This window comes from Molothrus aeneus, chromosome Z (assembly GCF_037042795.1).
Source record: "Molothrus aeneus isolate 106 chromosome Z, BPBGC_Maene_1.0, whole genome shotgun sequence".
NCBI classification, from domain to species: Eukaryota; Metazoa; Chordata; class Aves; order Passeriformes; family Icteridae; genus Molothrus; species Molothrus aeneus.
The window spans coordinates 26,602,150-26,617,035 of NC_089680.1; the positions used below are offsets into that span (position 1 = coordinate 26,602,150).

A 14,886-nucleotide genomic window follows, 5' to 3' on the forward strand; every position below is an offset into this window, starting at 1 on the left:
TAAGTTATTTTTAAATAAATGGGATCTTTCTGTAGGAATGATTGATTTCATTCAGATCTAGCATCTGGGCAGCACAATTTTATAGTTCTGAACTATTTGTGCCAAAATACATTAGATTATTTGAGAACTATTTTCCTCTTTTTCCTCATTTTCCCCTTGATTATTATTGGGTACAATTTTTGCAACATAAAGTGTTGTTTTGTTGTTTTGCACCACCCTTGAGGCTGAGTGAGTATGAAGGTTAATATACTGAGATTTTAGAACTGCAAAGCAAATGACATTCATAAGAAAAGCTGGACAAGCTTTGCGCATTATAATTTGATTTTTCATGTAGTATATTTTCAGCTCTCTAGTATATCTGCAGAATAGATACATGCAGCTGTGACCTTAGCATCCTCATTTTCATACTTCATTTCTAATCTGAATTCCTGAGTCCAAAACTGAGTACTCATATAAGATTAAACACACATAAACTTTTAATGTATGTTTGGTGTTTCTCAGACTTGATTTCTAACACTTCAGTCTGTGTGGCAGGAAAACATACTGTCAGCCTCTGTTTCTGTGGGCACTGTGGAATAACACTTGTTCAAGCAAAATAGCAGGGTGTAATGTCTAGGAATATCATGAGTGTCTACTCAGAGTTGCCTGTCAGCATCTGAAATATTAGACTTCCTCATGGTTAGCTAGACCACTGCTTTTAATGTGAGCATCAAGTAAAATTGGGTAGTATTGTTAGTATCGTATCAAGTGAGCATATGAACTTTTTGTTTGGCAAATGAGATTCAGGTGTAGATTTTTGTAAAGGAACTGTAGATACATTGGATCTGATTTTCATTCTATTTGAAATGTGAATCATATGACTCATATCTTCTCTAACCTATTTGTGCTTAAGAAAAGTGGAGAACAGGCTCCTAGCATCAGTCTTTAAACACGCTTGGAAGCAGAGGTAGTCAAATCCAATTTCACTGCAAATATCCTGATAGTTTTAATTGATTTTCTATTAAAAGTCTGTCTTAAGTTGGAAGAATTATCATGTGACATAGTTCACAAGCTCTGATCACAAACTTACAGTTATAACAAAAAGCCATAGCTGTAATCAAAGTGTCCCCAAATATTTTATATTATAAAAAAAATTCCTTCAAGACTTTGTATTGAAGTAGAATATTTAGGCAAGTCTGCTTACCTACAGCTATGAAACCAGTAAAGGGCCAAATAATTAAATTTACCAGAACTAATTTTATTTGACATGATATTAATAAACCTCTTTGAGAAAGCATTAAGCACATTGAAGGTCCTGATATAACATTTTACTGTCACATGTTATTGCTACTCAAATTTTAAGAACCTCCTTATCTTGATGGTCCAAATTTTGTTAAACTCCTCAGTGAGCTGACAGCACCATCCTAAATTTTCTAGTTATGCTGGAAAACTATATCTCCTTCCAAATTTACTGGAAGAAGTGGGAAATACTTACCAAAATGTAGATTATAGTTTTCCTCTAGTTAGGCTTTTGTGGCTGTCACACCCAGTAATTGAAATCGTTTGACTAAATTGTTGCACTCAAAGAAGAGTGAATGCTGGAGTGATTGCAAACGTCCTATGTCCCTCTCATCTCCAAATCCATCTGTACTGTTATAACACCCATCCATACTCTGGCAGAGCCGAGATGACCAGTTATTCCACAAGGACAAAAAACAAGGCACTGTACCTGTTTAGATGCCACCAGCAAGGGTCTGCTGCGGAACTCTCTTTTATTTCTGAAACTGAGCTGTGAGTTGTCATATGGTGAAATTGACCTCAGTAACTGTTTCAAGTTATTGCTTCTAACTGCTTTGTACTCACTTTCTCTGGAAACTCAAGAGGCCAATATGTTGGGCCAATTTTATTTAAGGCTCAACTATTAGTGATGGCTGTAAGAGAGTAATATCAATTCTAAAGCATAATCAAAAGACAATTGAATATCCCCTGTGAGGAGGAAGAATAAATCCAAACGGTCAGCCACTATACAGGATAAAACATTAAAGCCCACTGTGCCACATAGGGATTTTAAAGTACTTATTTTGATAACTAACTGTGCAAACTGTCACAGTATTTAAAAGTAAAGATTTTAATAAAATTTGGCATTTGTATCTGGACTGCTGTTGGCAAGAATCTCATTAAAAGAAATCAACACACTTTATAATGTCAGTAGCAGAGGGAGATGTAAGAAATTGCAGATCAGTTCCCCATATGCTTTAATGCTAGTCTAACATAGACTAAGTAACTTTACCTCTCTGCTCGTTAAATAATATTAAATAACAGAGGTTATTGTCATTTCACAGACTTGCATTGAAATACTGAGTTACTTAAATCATGAAACATACTAATGCAGTTGGTATATACACACCAAAACAGAAATATTTACCATTAGATCTATTTATGACAGAGAAATGTGTTAACTTTTCCAGTGACAGACTGGACTTAAATAAATTAGTGTCTTCCTTACTTATTCTACCTGGAAAAAGTAAGTCAGATTCAGATTTCAGGTTTTCCTTCTTTACTTTGAAAGAATAGAAGGTTATTTTGAAGGGAATAAAACTGTACTTGTGTCTTCTTGACAAATTTTTATCATCTGCCTAAGGCTATCTGGAGGATGCAATTTCATTATGTCTTTTTTGGAGAAAATGGGATTACGGAAGCCATTATCAGAGATGTTTGTATTAACAAAATGCCATTTTTGGAACTAAACATTTAGTTCTTTGTGTTGATGCCCACAATAAATCCAATTGGGTGAATATTTTCAAACATTACCTATTTGTGTAAGTGGAAAAAAGTGTTTCACAGATACAGGCCACTAAATTGTTGCTGTGACCTAGTGGAAGTACACACTGTGAGGGTCCTCTCATGGAGTAGTTGCTGGTACGCACATACACATTTTTTCTGTTTTCCTCACTCATCTGAGACACAGGAGGCAAAATCCCACAGAACCAGAGGAAATATAAAAGCAAATTATTGGGGTTTCCTTTAGTTATATTTAAAATAACTTCTTTATCATTTCAAAGATCTGTAGCAGTTGAATGCTTGTGGTCTAAGGAAAAAGAGAAAGATTTTTCCTGCCTCCAGCATAACTTGCTGCTTTTTGATGGGAATCTCCAGTAATAATGTCAATTTTTCATGAGTTTTACTTAGAAGAAAGTTCAATTTTTCATGAGTTTCACTTAATAGAAGACCATTTTGAAGACATGACAGGGTAGGTGCTTAGAAAACATGATGTCTAGAGGCACCAGTTAACATCACTAGCTCATATTGCCATGATTTTGAACATAACAGTCATGCAGATTGACAGTGTCAAAATCATCAATGTTTGAAAATGCAGAACAAATTTGCTTTATTCATTTGTATTGCATTTTTATGTGTCCTGACTTTTTGCACATTAAATAGGCAGATAGCACAAGCTGGCATTTAGTAATTCCAGTGGCTTCATCATAAAAATAACTATGATGCTGTAGTCTGCACTTTAAAGAAAAACTGTTAGTATTCCTAACCATGGGGATTGAAGAGCTTCAGATGGCTTGTTTTGAGAAAGGAAGCCCTTCCTTTCAATTTTAACTAACTCCAAGCTGTTGGTGAATTAAATGAACCATTATTGAAGAGAAATTTGTTAAACAACCAGCTTGTTTATCCATCTTCTTCCAGGAAAAATGTTCACCTCATAGAAAGCAGCTTACTGTTAAAGATAACATCTGCAAGGAGGGCAATGACTAAACAAGTCTTATCAGTAAAGATATTCCTGCTGTGAAGTAGTTGAGCATATCTCAGAAATGGAAAGCCACATTAGATGACCTTATTCTACCTGATCTGTATATAAAGGAATTTGCAGTCCACAGGATTCAAAACATAATATACAAAAAAATTAATATACCCCTCATGGGGTTGTTATAGCTTTGACCTCAGGCACAATTTTTACACCATCTGAATGCCAGACAACTCTCCAATGCAGTGTGGAAGAGAATCCATGCAATATAGTTAATGAAACTCATAATAATACTTCTGGACTGATACAAAAGCTTTAATAGTAGTACTGCAGTTGAAAGAGTTTCCATAAACGTAATCTTAGCCATTCCCCATCTCCTCCCAACATCCTTACTTTGTGATTGTCTTTATGATTATTCGCTGATGAACTTTAAGCCACAGCAACGTGCTGTATTTGTGTCTTTTGTTAAAGGATGGCCAGTCCCGAACAGTGAGGCAGTTCCAGTTCACTGACTGGCCAGAACAAGGAGTGCCAAAGTCTGGAGAAGGATTTATTGACTTCATTGGCCAAGTGCATAAAACAAAAGAGCAATTTGGTCAAGATGGACCAATTTCTGTTCATTGCAGGTAAGTAAACAAAGTTTAAAAACAAATTATATGCAGATTTGGTTTTTTCCTAAAGTTGATCGGTGGTTGTGGTGAACATGTATATTTAAACAACATTTTGATTACATTCATCATGTAATCAAATAGAGGATCTAAAATGGAATAGCATGAACTGCTTTATGAAATGAGAACTGTTCTGTGATACTCCATTTATACAAAAATTGTTTTTCAAAAATATGTGGAAACACATGATTTTTTCACATATAAATGCTTCTAATTCAGCATAAAAGCAGTCTGGTCAGTGCTGCCCACAGAAGGCAGAGGAAGAGCCTTATCACAAGCTACTACATCTGATATTTTTTCCACTAGAAATTAAAAGCTTTTACTTTGGTAGGAATTATTAGCTGCAACCAAGCTAGTTAAACCTCAGTGGCACATTAGTAGCTATCAAAATGAAGCAAAATAAAAAAGGTAGCTATCTCAAGAAAGGGAACGGAATAGAAAGTGGTGTTTTAGAAATTTTGCCTGTCAAAGAAATCATTGAGGTTTGAGTTTATGAGTTCTAGCTTCAGAACTTCTGCTCATTTTTTATGTGATGACTTCCCTTCTTTGCAATTGCTATGCAGATGAAAATGACTTGCATGGTGGTTAGAAATAATCCAGCATGGGCTTTTTAATATTCTTGTATTTTTTATTTATTTCCTCTACAGTATTCTAGAGTCTATAGCAGATGGCCAAAAATAATATCTTTATCTCTTATCTCTTATTTAATAAATTGTTTTCTATAAATTCCATTAGGATTTTAGGCACTCATTTTTGTAATATGAAGTTCTTTTTTGTAGATTAAATATTGTTATTTATATAACAGAGATGCAAAATACTGACACAAATTGCAAGTTCTTACTGCAAGACAAGTAGTGCCCCAATATTATCATGAAGACAAATGAATGAGTTTACTAGAGCCTAGTAAACAGAGGGAGAGAAATTTTCATCTTTCCCAAGTCAGGGGTGAACATAATTTGAGTTCTTTACGATCCTCTAATCTGAAAGACAGACAAAATAAATGTATTGGAATACTTGAATCCTACTTTTCTTGTGTGCCTAAAAATTTTTATAGTCTGCTGAGGAGAGTAGCATTGCAGAGCACTGATTGGGATTCATTTCACAAGGGGGAGGAAGAACAACCCAGATAAGAATAAGCCTTATTCTTCAACATTAATGAGTTTTGAGAGGACAGTAGTAATAAGCAATATTTATGCCTTTATGCAGATAAAAAAGCAGAGCGGTATTTTTATTCTAGGTTCTTTGTACCATACAGACTTGTCCACTTGTGACTACAGTGAATACTGCTTCCAGTACATTACATATCCCTCCCAAATGGATGTGATCTTTCATGGTAAAATTATGGACTTCCACCATTGACATTGCTAGAAACAAAGTCAAATGCAGTGTAACTAATCATGGCTTGGTTTTTAAATGTCTTTATCATTATTGTAATGACTATTTAGGGACTGGTAAGGCTAATCATCATTGCCAGTGTTAGTTGACTTACATGAATAGGAAGTGTCCCTAGCAAAATAGTAAGATTGTTTATTTCTTTCAGGAAGCACAAGATCCTGGATACCTGTGCTTTCCTAGTGTCTGAGGAATTACTGAAATAATGCCTCCAGTTTGTACCATGATGAGTTCTACAGTGAATTAAAACACCCCTAGTGTCACTTCCTTTGGGTCTCCTTTACAGTCTATATAATTTTCACAAGCTTGCTTTCTCTGCTACATAGTAAACTCCCCCAATCCATAATTCTAAATTTTCTTTTTCCGTAACATTTTTACAAATAGGTCAGTCTGTTGAATTAAAAAATTTCTAACCTCATGAGGCAGATACTTAAAACTATTTAAGAGAGCAATGGGCTATTCATCTTGAAGTAAAATTTTCACTTAAACCAATATTAGATATTTATAGTCTTTTTATTCCAGCTTTTAGCTCAAGACTGAGGAAGACCTTTCCCAGAATGCAGTCAAGATGTATTTGTAATAATAAACTCTTCTCTCTTACAAAAAATCAATACATCCATATAGTTCATTAAAGCATCTCAAATTTAGTTTCTAGTCTAATTATGAATCATGGGGAGTTATAATGCATCATGAAGGATTTCTTTACTCTAGAAATCCTAACCATCTTTGGATTGGCATTGTTCCAATGTTAAAGTATGTTTGCCACTCTAAGAGGAAGAGGATCAATTTCCCACAGGCTTTTCTCAAGACATTACACTTGAGGACCAGTTAGGATTTGCAAGCATTGAGATGTTTCCATATTAGTTTCTCTTCCTCATTAAGTCTCTCCTGGAGACACTTGCTGATTTTTTAAGTACCCGAGACAACGAAGGAATTTCTTCCTTTTGCTCGAGATTTCCAAGTAATTTTTTAAAAGTCACAAAGATTTGTCTACTGTATGAGGCCAGAATGCTCTCACACATTTAGAATTCTTTTTTTTTTAATAATTAAATAGCAGTGCAGGACAATGTAAAATGGTAGTCTGTGTTCATTCTCCTGGTCATTTCCTGGGCTACTTAGTTTAGATCACACTGTAATCAGGTCTGCAAAGTTCAAGCTGGTTCCAACGAGCAGGTTCCAGGATTTTTCAGGATGTTTCTAAAGTAGTAGCTGTCTAATTTACCTCATCAGGCACCTTGCTCTGCAATTGCTTTAGATGTCCAGGACTGTTATTATATCACATAGGTAAATCACCACTGACAACATGGTGTGTCAGTGGTGTGTCAGTTGTCCTTTGGCTTCAGCAATCTCAAGGCACACGGCCTATGCAAAATTGATAAATCCAATTGCATATGTCTAATAGCCCTAAAAGAGCTCTGACCTAGACCAAACACTAAGATACAATCATACAATTTGAACATTCAATTTCTGCACTACATTTGTGAATTTGCTGGATTTCTGTCATAGTTCATACGAACATTCAAGAGTTCTTCAGGATTTTCCTGCTGTTCATGCTGTTCCATTCATCTGTCTAGTGAATAGGTCTCATAAATATTCAGCTTTCCAGGGTTATCTGGCTGGAGAAAACCTTGTGAAATTATTAGCATCAACAGTGAGATGACAAGGTGCTTGGTTTCCATCCATAGAAGTTCAGACTTAGAAAGTCTTTTTTTCTGTGTAGTTACCTGTCTCTTTTGCAAAAGATAATCATCCTGAATAAGTGATTGTTTAATTTTAAAAGCTGACAGTTATTGGGTCTATTGATGGCAAGAATTTCCATCACATCTTGAGGGTTAAAGCGAATAGCAGAAACCCAGGACAGAACAGAGAGCAAAGAAGCCACATATATACTCAAAGAATACTTTTAAGACTAATATAGACAAACATGGTAAATGTATATCAGCATTGGAAAGCAAAGATCCAGACTGCCAGTCTTGAATAAGATCTGAATTGACGTCTTTCTCTGTCCATTATTTGAATGTATGAACAAGTTCAATATTAAATGAACATCCATACTTCGAACTTAAAGTAGAAGGTAAAATAACACAGAGAAGATGTGCAAAACAGGGCATATACATGACAAACAGCAGTAAAGCAAGCAGTAAAATGTATTTTGGCTTCATTTTCTCTTGTCAGTTCCAATATATGTTATTGGCAACAAATGTTAATATTTGCCTTCACCATGCAGTGATATTGTATATCTGGATGAACAAATCAAATCTTTGCAAGGAAGACTGGAGAGTCTGGATGTACTCAGTAGATGTAAGGTTTGCTTGAGTGCAGTTATTCTTTTGAATGCAATGTGGTAATTTGCTATGGAATTTTGCTTAGTGAGCCTTTCCCCATATAGAAATTTATACACATATGGTGTGTTGTAACCACAAAGAATTTGTCAGCCAATTCTTTCAGCATTAACTGTCAATTAACTTTTTTTTTTCCTTTTATTTTCTCTTCATTTTCTTCAACAGTGCGGGTGTTGGAAGGACTGGCGTATTCATAACCCTGAGCATTGTGCTAGAACGAATGAGATATGAAGGCGTTGTGGACATCTTCCAGACTGTCAAAATGTTAAGGACACAGCGGCCAGCCATGGTACAGACAGAGGTAAGCATGAGTATCCTTATGCAATGGTGATGGAAAAGAAATGGTATTTACACAAGCAAAAATATGCACAGATAGATACTGTATAAAACATGCTTACAGTCAGATCTCAAGACATATATTGGCCCTGTGACTACAGGGTAAAATCTGTAAAAGGACTATTTCCTGTTATCGCAGTAGTTACTGCAAGATGAGGAAGAAAAAAAATCATTTCAATAGTGGATCCTAAATTATGGTAGTTAAGAAAATCCATTTGTGAAGCATCACACATTTTTATTTGATCCTTGCTCCCAGGCAGAAATGTGTGGTAGTAAAGAAACAGGCAAATTGTTTCTGCAGGTGGATCCACTGATTTTATTTTTTTTTCTCCTGGAAGTAAGGTCTTGATTATGTCTTCAGACTGACACTGTATTATTTTCATGGTTTTTTTGTGTCACCAAGAAAGTGGCTCTTTGGCCTGAAAATCTTAATGGTAAATTCAGCATTCAGGATAACTATAGTGTAAATAATTTCTATGCTATTAAGTGTGGCATAGAGAAATAAAGAAAGTGATAAGCAGTATAGACCAGTTACCTGTGCCTGTATGCTTGGAAATCTGTCACATCATAAAGAATGCTTAAACATTATCAGTTAATGCCCTTAATTTTTGCCTTAATTTCTGAGCAGAAGACCGGGACTAAGCCAGAGCCAATAGGTTAGGAGGACCAACAAAAAGGGAAAGAGAAGGGAAACATTTTAGATCACACATGTATTTAGAATAATTTGATTGACACTGGCCTTTAAATTAAGTCTGTGAAATTTAAGATGGTTCCCCAGAGTTTGCCATTTTCCACAAGAAAATTAAACTGGTTCCATAGAAGCTGGGTAGTTTTACTTCTAAGAAGACAACTTCATAAAAGCTTATATGAAAAATACAAATATTTATTTTTAATCTTGTCAGTTAGCCAAGTAAATCACTGTGACCACATTGAAGAGTTAATTCCATTTATTTTCCATTACCATCATTCTTCTGGATAAGCAAAATGAAAAATGACTTCTTTCTGTCATTTTGGCTGCAAAAAATAGCTAAAGTATACAGAAAACTATGCTTCTTTGAGCCTACCTGACAAATGCAGAGTTCAATTCTGCAATATATGCTCCCTCCTCCTGTTTTGACTTATTTCTGTATGCTACCCTGCATCCCCACTGCTGAAAGCAGAGGTGTTCTGTAGGCATTTCTTCCAGGATTCTGTGGCAAACAAATCTCTCATTCAGTGTTATAAACTGCCAGGAAATCTAATCCTTATTAAACAAAGCACTTCCACGTGGACCACACACACACTTAAAATTCAAGCATATGTGTAATGTATTCTGCCACTGTTCTAACTATTCCAACTAACAGAAATGAACTATGAGTAATCATACTACCTCAGTGAAGCAAATACCTGATTAGTTTCCTGGCCTAAAGAATTTTAATTGTGATCTTAACAACTGCAACCACACAGCACTATCAGAAAAATAAACAGACGTCCCTGGTATTTTTGAGAAATTTCTTTTATGTTTGTTTTTTTAAAAATTTTTTACTTTTTACCATTTAAACCAAGAATGGCAGTTGGAAATAACTATGTAGATGTGCCATTTTAATGTAAGTGTGCAACAAAACATAAATGTGCAAAAGGACTGCTTTATGGAGGTGAGAATAACACAAATCTACAAATGTTGGATTCATCTGAGGTATAAGAAAATTTCTCAGCACACTAAACTTCTCTCTGCTCCAAGGTATAGGTTGAAATGAAGTCTGATTTATGTGAATAAGGTCCTTTAGCTCTAGATTTCTCCTAAGGTCCTTTTCTTGCCACAGGCAAAGGTATCTTCACATCTTCATCAAAGCCTATCTTACCGAAAGGCTGGAATTCCCTTTGCTTTCTTTACATGATTTTTAACCTGATGGTTTTTCATACAAAATTCCAAATTCAAGTTGTGATGGACCTTTTTACTTAGTGTGTTGCATTAGCTGTAGAATTCATTGTTTATTTTGCTACTTAGTTTCAAATACATGCAGAGAAAGCATCCTAGCATGTTCCTATCAGAAGAAAGCTTTATGCTGATATTGTTTTAATCCAGAATAACAGACTGTCAGTAGGTGGGTATATAGTCTCTGCACAAAAAGAAGCTCTATTCTGTGGAAAATGTTGTTGCATTAAATGACTGTCTATCTTCATCTGTTGTAACTCAGGGTGGTTTTCTGTTGGTGTCAGCAAGTGAATATTGCTGAACTGCAGATGCCTCTGCAGTATATTTGTTTGTAGCTACAAAATATTCGCTATTTACTTGAAAGAAACTAGAAACCAACCAACGAGCTGACTTTTTGATGCATTTGTTTTCTATTTTTCTTTCTCTAGGATCAATACCAGTTCTGCTATCGAGCCGCACTGGAGTATCTGGGCAGCTTTGATCACTATGCAACATAAAAACCCATTGTGGATTTTTATTGCAGGCCCTTTACGATCCAGAGAGCCGCTTCTGAGCCATACAATGTGCTTTAGAAGTACTTCTTAACTCTTAGCTAAGGAGCAATTATTGGGGATATATAAAATAAAAAATAATAAAAAAAGAAACAAATGAACAAAATATTGGGGATATATAAAACAAAAAAACAACAAAAAAAAAACCCCACCCAACAAGAAGTATTCCATGTGGACCAAGAATTCACAGTTTAATAACCTAACCATAATAAAAGAATCCTGACCACTGAGGCGTCTGAAGGATCTCATTTACAGATACCTCAAGGGTTCAACATTGGTTGAAGTTAAAGGGAAGAGGAAACTTAATCAGAAAGAGTGATCATCTTATTCAGGATTACATGATTTTGCAAAGAGGAGTTTTGAGAACTGCAGTTCAGTGCAAGATGTTTGTTGCAAGGTTGGATTCTGGCTTCTCAAAGCGGACTCTTTACTTCAACATCACTGTTTCCCATCATCCTGCTCATCATAACACTTAAGGGAAAATGTGGGAATGTTTAAAAAGAAAGTCCTTGATTTAGTTTTTTAGTATTGTAAAGATACTGCTGACCTGTGCTTCATTTTTAACTGTGTAAACTTTTTCCTTTTTTTAACAAGAGTTTATCATTCGATGAAGTGAATTAAAGAGAAGGTTGCATAACTGTTAATATTTTTGTTTAAAAATGTAGATTTTTTTTTAAGCTGTAGAACTGTTATCTGTAATATTGTGCTGTAGAAATGTTAGATACTTTGAAAATTTGCACATTTTTGTGCAGTCCTACAGTACCACAGTCTTGTTAGATATGAATTTTGTAGTTTTATTTGAGTTTTTTTTCCTTTAAGAAAATATTCATTGTAATCAGTTAAATCAAAATGGGGCTTTTGGTTTATTTTGGAATCAACAGGGAGGCGCAAAGTATAAAGATGCTGCTAGCACATACACACACACGCACACATATGCACATGCACACTCACACCCTCTCTCTTTTATATATATATATATGTATTACTGTCTACCCTTTTTTGACTCTCCATATAGTTGCAGAGAATACAGATGGATTCAGATACAGATTCACACACATGCACATAAACATATCAGTCCTTACATACCTGGATTTATGAAAGCATTGGGAAAGTTTTTCCACATACGACAATTATATCAGACTGCAATTTGATCATCTCTGCATTTTTAAGGTCCATAAACTTCTGTTTCAACGAGAAGTGAGGAATGCACATCATTGATATTTGAATGCCATCTCTATCCCAAATAATATTTCTATCCACATTTCCACCTGAACACACACACACATGCACACATACAGAGCACACACATGCACACACGCACACAGAGTATGTGATTTAGGCTTCAAGTGAAGTTCAATATTTGTAACACTATAGTGCAATAAGAAATCATATTATTAAATGTAGGAGGTGTGCATGTGGGAAAGGTCAGTGCATATCCCTTTAGGAGGGGAGAATGTTGTAATATACTAGGTATTAAGATGTTTTAAAATTGTATTCAATAGTATACTGTCTATAGTGTGCGCTATATAATTTACATTTATCGTATGTAACAGGGCAAAGCCAAACACACATTGCTCTGTGAAATCAAACGTTTTGTGGCATACAGCATTGTTTGGGGATGCTGGGGTTTATTTTAATTTTACATTTAGAGTGCCTTATATTTGATGCCTATTTTGAATAGTATTTCTTTAAGTTAGCCTTCATTTGTATTTAGTTTAGTTTGTTTATATCTCTGTTGTTCTTTTCAGACATTTTAATACATGTACCAGACAATTTTGAAAAATATGCATTTCCAGTTTCTAATCAAGTATGGATGGTAATAAATGATAACCCAAAACATATAGGTAGTCAAGGTCCTTTATCTTTCCATATTTCTAATAACAGAATAGCCCACAAATTGGAAATCTATTTCTGGTTGGCTTTTCAAACCCACTTTGTCACTTATCTGTCATTGCCGAGCTGTAGCAGCACAGTAGCAGTAGTTGACATCAGCAGTGCTTATGCATCTTCTTTTTTCTTTTCTTTTTTCTTTTTTTTTTTTTTCAGATTTATTTTGGGCCAAGTCCTGCTCATTCACTTGTGTCAACAGATTGCTAAAGTCAAACCCTTGCTTTCAGTGGGAAGGTTCATGTAAGGCTAGCAAGACTGAGCCCACATGACATATTGGAGATTGATAGATTTTATTCCAGGAAAAAGGAAAATTCTCTAAACAGCACAAAGTACTTTTTGAGACTCTTTCTAGAATGCTGTTTACATTGACCTTGGTCAGCATGTGTTCTGCCATTGTTAGTAGATCAGCATCAAAGGATGCTTTCTTTGGGGTTTCAAATAGGATCATTGCTGTGGCTTCTCCATGTGGCCTCAACATTTTTAGTTCTTCTTCCAATTTTCCCACTCCTATGAGAAGTAAAAATAAGAAAGACCAAACTCCAGCAATTTTGAGCACTTTTGTAATGAAAAAAAAACCCAAACCAAAAAAATCAAAACAGAAATATAAATATATATATATATGGAATAGAAGTATTATAGAAGGCTACCTCAGAATGAGATTCTATAACTTACATCTGAACCAGAGAAGAATGTGCACTATGTTTCTTTCTCTTCTTCTTTCTTGATTTATATGTTGAAATAATTAATAAAATACCAGGTTATGTAGTGTGGTCATGTTCTTCAACTCAAATATAGGAATTCAGAAATACAAAACAAAGTGTAATTTTGAAAACATAGACTAAGGAAGGTTCCTGCACACTGGATCTGTACAAAGATCAGTGCATTTTCCCTAGCAGGCTGTCTTGCAAGCTCCAACAAAACTAAGGGAGTAAAATAAATACAAAAAAGCAGAGCCAATTTGTGAGAAAAACTGTTGTACAACTAAATACTCCTTTCAGGTTTTTTGTTTCTTACAATAGCTCTTAGCATCATTGATGTGCATTCCACTTTCTGTATTCTAATATATGCATTCTACAGTTAATTTAAATTGTGAGCATTTTGTCTACATACATCATACATTTCCAAGCTTAAAATTGGTTTCATCAGCATAACCAGTACGGTGCTATTATTTACATTTGTATGTGTAGTTATGTCTAATTCTGTAATTAGTTGCAATGGGGAAAAAACCACAAAATATATAAAAATGATTTATACAAAAGTTTAATTTAGCTCTTTTTTAAAAATTTATTTGAGTGGTTAGATAGCAGAGAAGATGGCTGGGGGAAGGAGTGACCTTCTAAGGAGATTTGCACTTTCTATATATACCTTTGTACTATGCACTGCCCTATTGATTCTACACCCAATAATAACTTGAACCCATCTGTAAGAAATTGCTTACAAAACCCACTTGTATGTATTTAAAAGACACAGAACATGTAAAAGGAAAAAAAAAAGCAACAGCTTTTTTTTTGTTTCCTTTTATTCTCTCCCATTTTTCTTTTTTTTTTTTTCTTTTTTTTGTTTTTTCTTTTTTCTTTTTTTTTTTCCCTTGGTGCCCTGATACTCCACAGATATCAGAAGGCTGCAGGTCTCATTATAACCATCCATTATGTGGCTTTGCCATTCAAGCTTGGAGTGTCTTTACAAAGATAATAAAAACTTGTGTTCTTTGCTCTTGTTTTGGATGCATAGACTGAAAAACTTTAAAAAATTACCTTGTAAAATGGCTTGTTAAAAAAGATACAATTACCTCTAATTAGTAGTACGCGTAAATGTTTTACAGAATGAAAGGCGTGCTTTTTATTTTCTTACTTCGTTACATTGGTGGCAAAAGGAAGTCTGTATGAAAATCAGTTCTTTGCTGACACAAGTTCCATTTGTTACAGATGAATTCTAATAAAATGTCAGTGTTATGCAGCCCTGGTCTTCTTTCTTAAGCAGTACTTTTGAAATCAAAACTTGTTTGGTCCCTCTTGGTGATAAAGGAGTTTAATTGAAACTACAAAGCAGTCATTAATCT

The 14,886-nt window shown here is 34.8% G+C and overlaps 1 protein-coding gene across 1 annotated transcript in view; it reads left to right on the forward strand.

Annotated features, from left to right (window-relative positions):
* PTPRD (protein tyrosine phosphatase receptor type D) overlaps positions 1–14,349 on the forward strand; it is a 362,060-nt gene extending 347,711 nt beyond the window's left edge. The window contains exons 34-36 of the mRNA XM_066569175.1: positions 4,205–4,359; positions 8,301–8,436; positions 10,815–14,349. Coding sequence (XP_066425272.1) covers positions 4,205–4,359; positions 8,301–8,436; positions 10,815–10,883 — 360 coding nt within the window. The 3' untranslated portion in view covers positions 10,884–14,349. The remainder of the gene's footprint in view (positions 1–4,204; positions 4,360–8,300; positions 8,437–10,814) is intronic.
* The last annotated feature ends 537 nt before the right edge of the window (positions 14,350–14,886 follow it).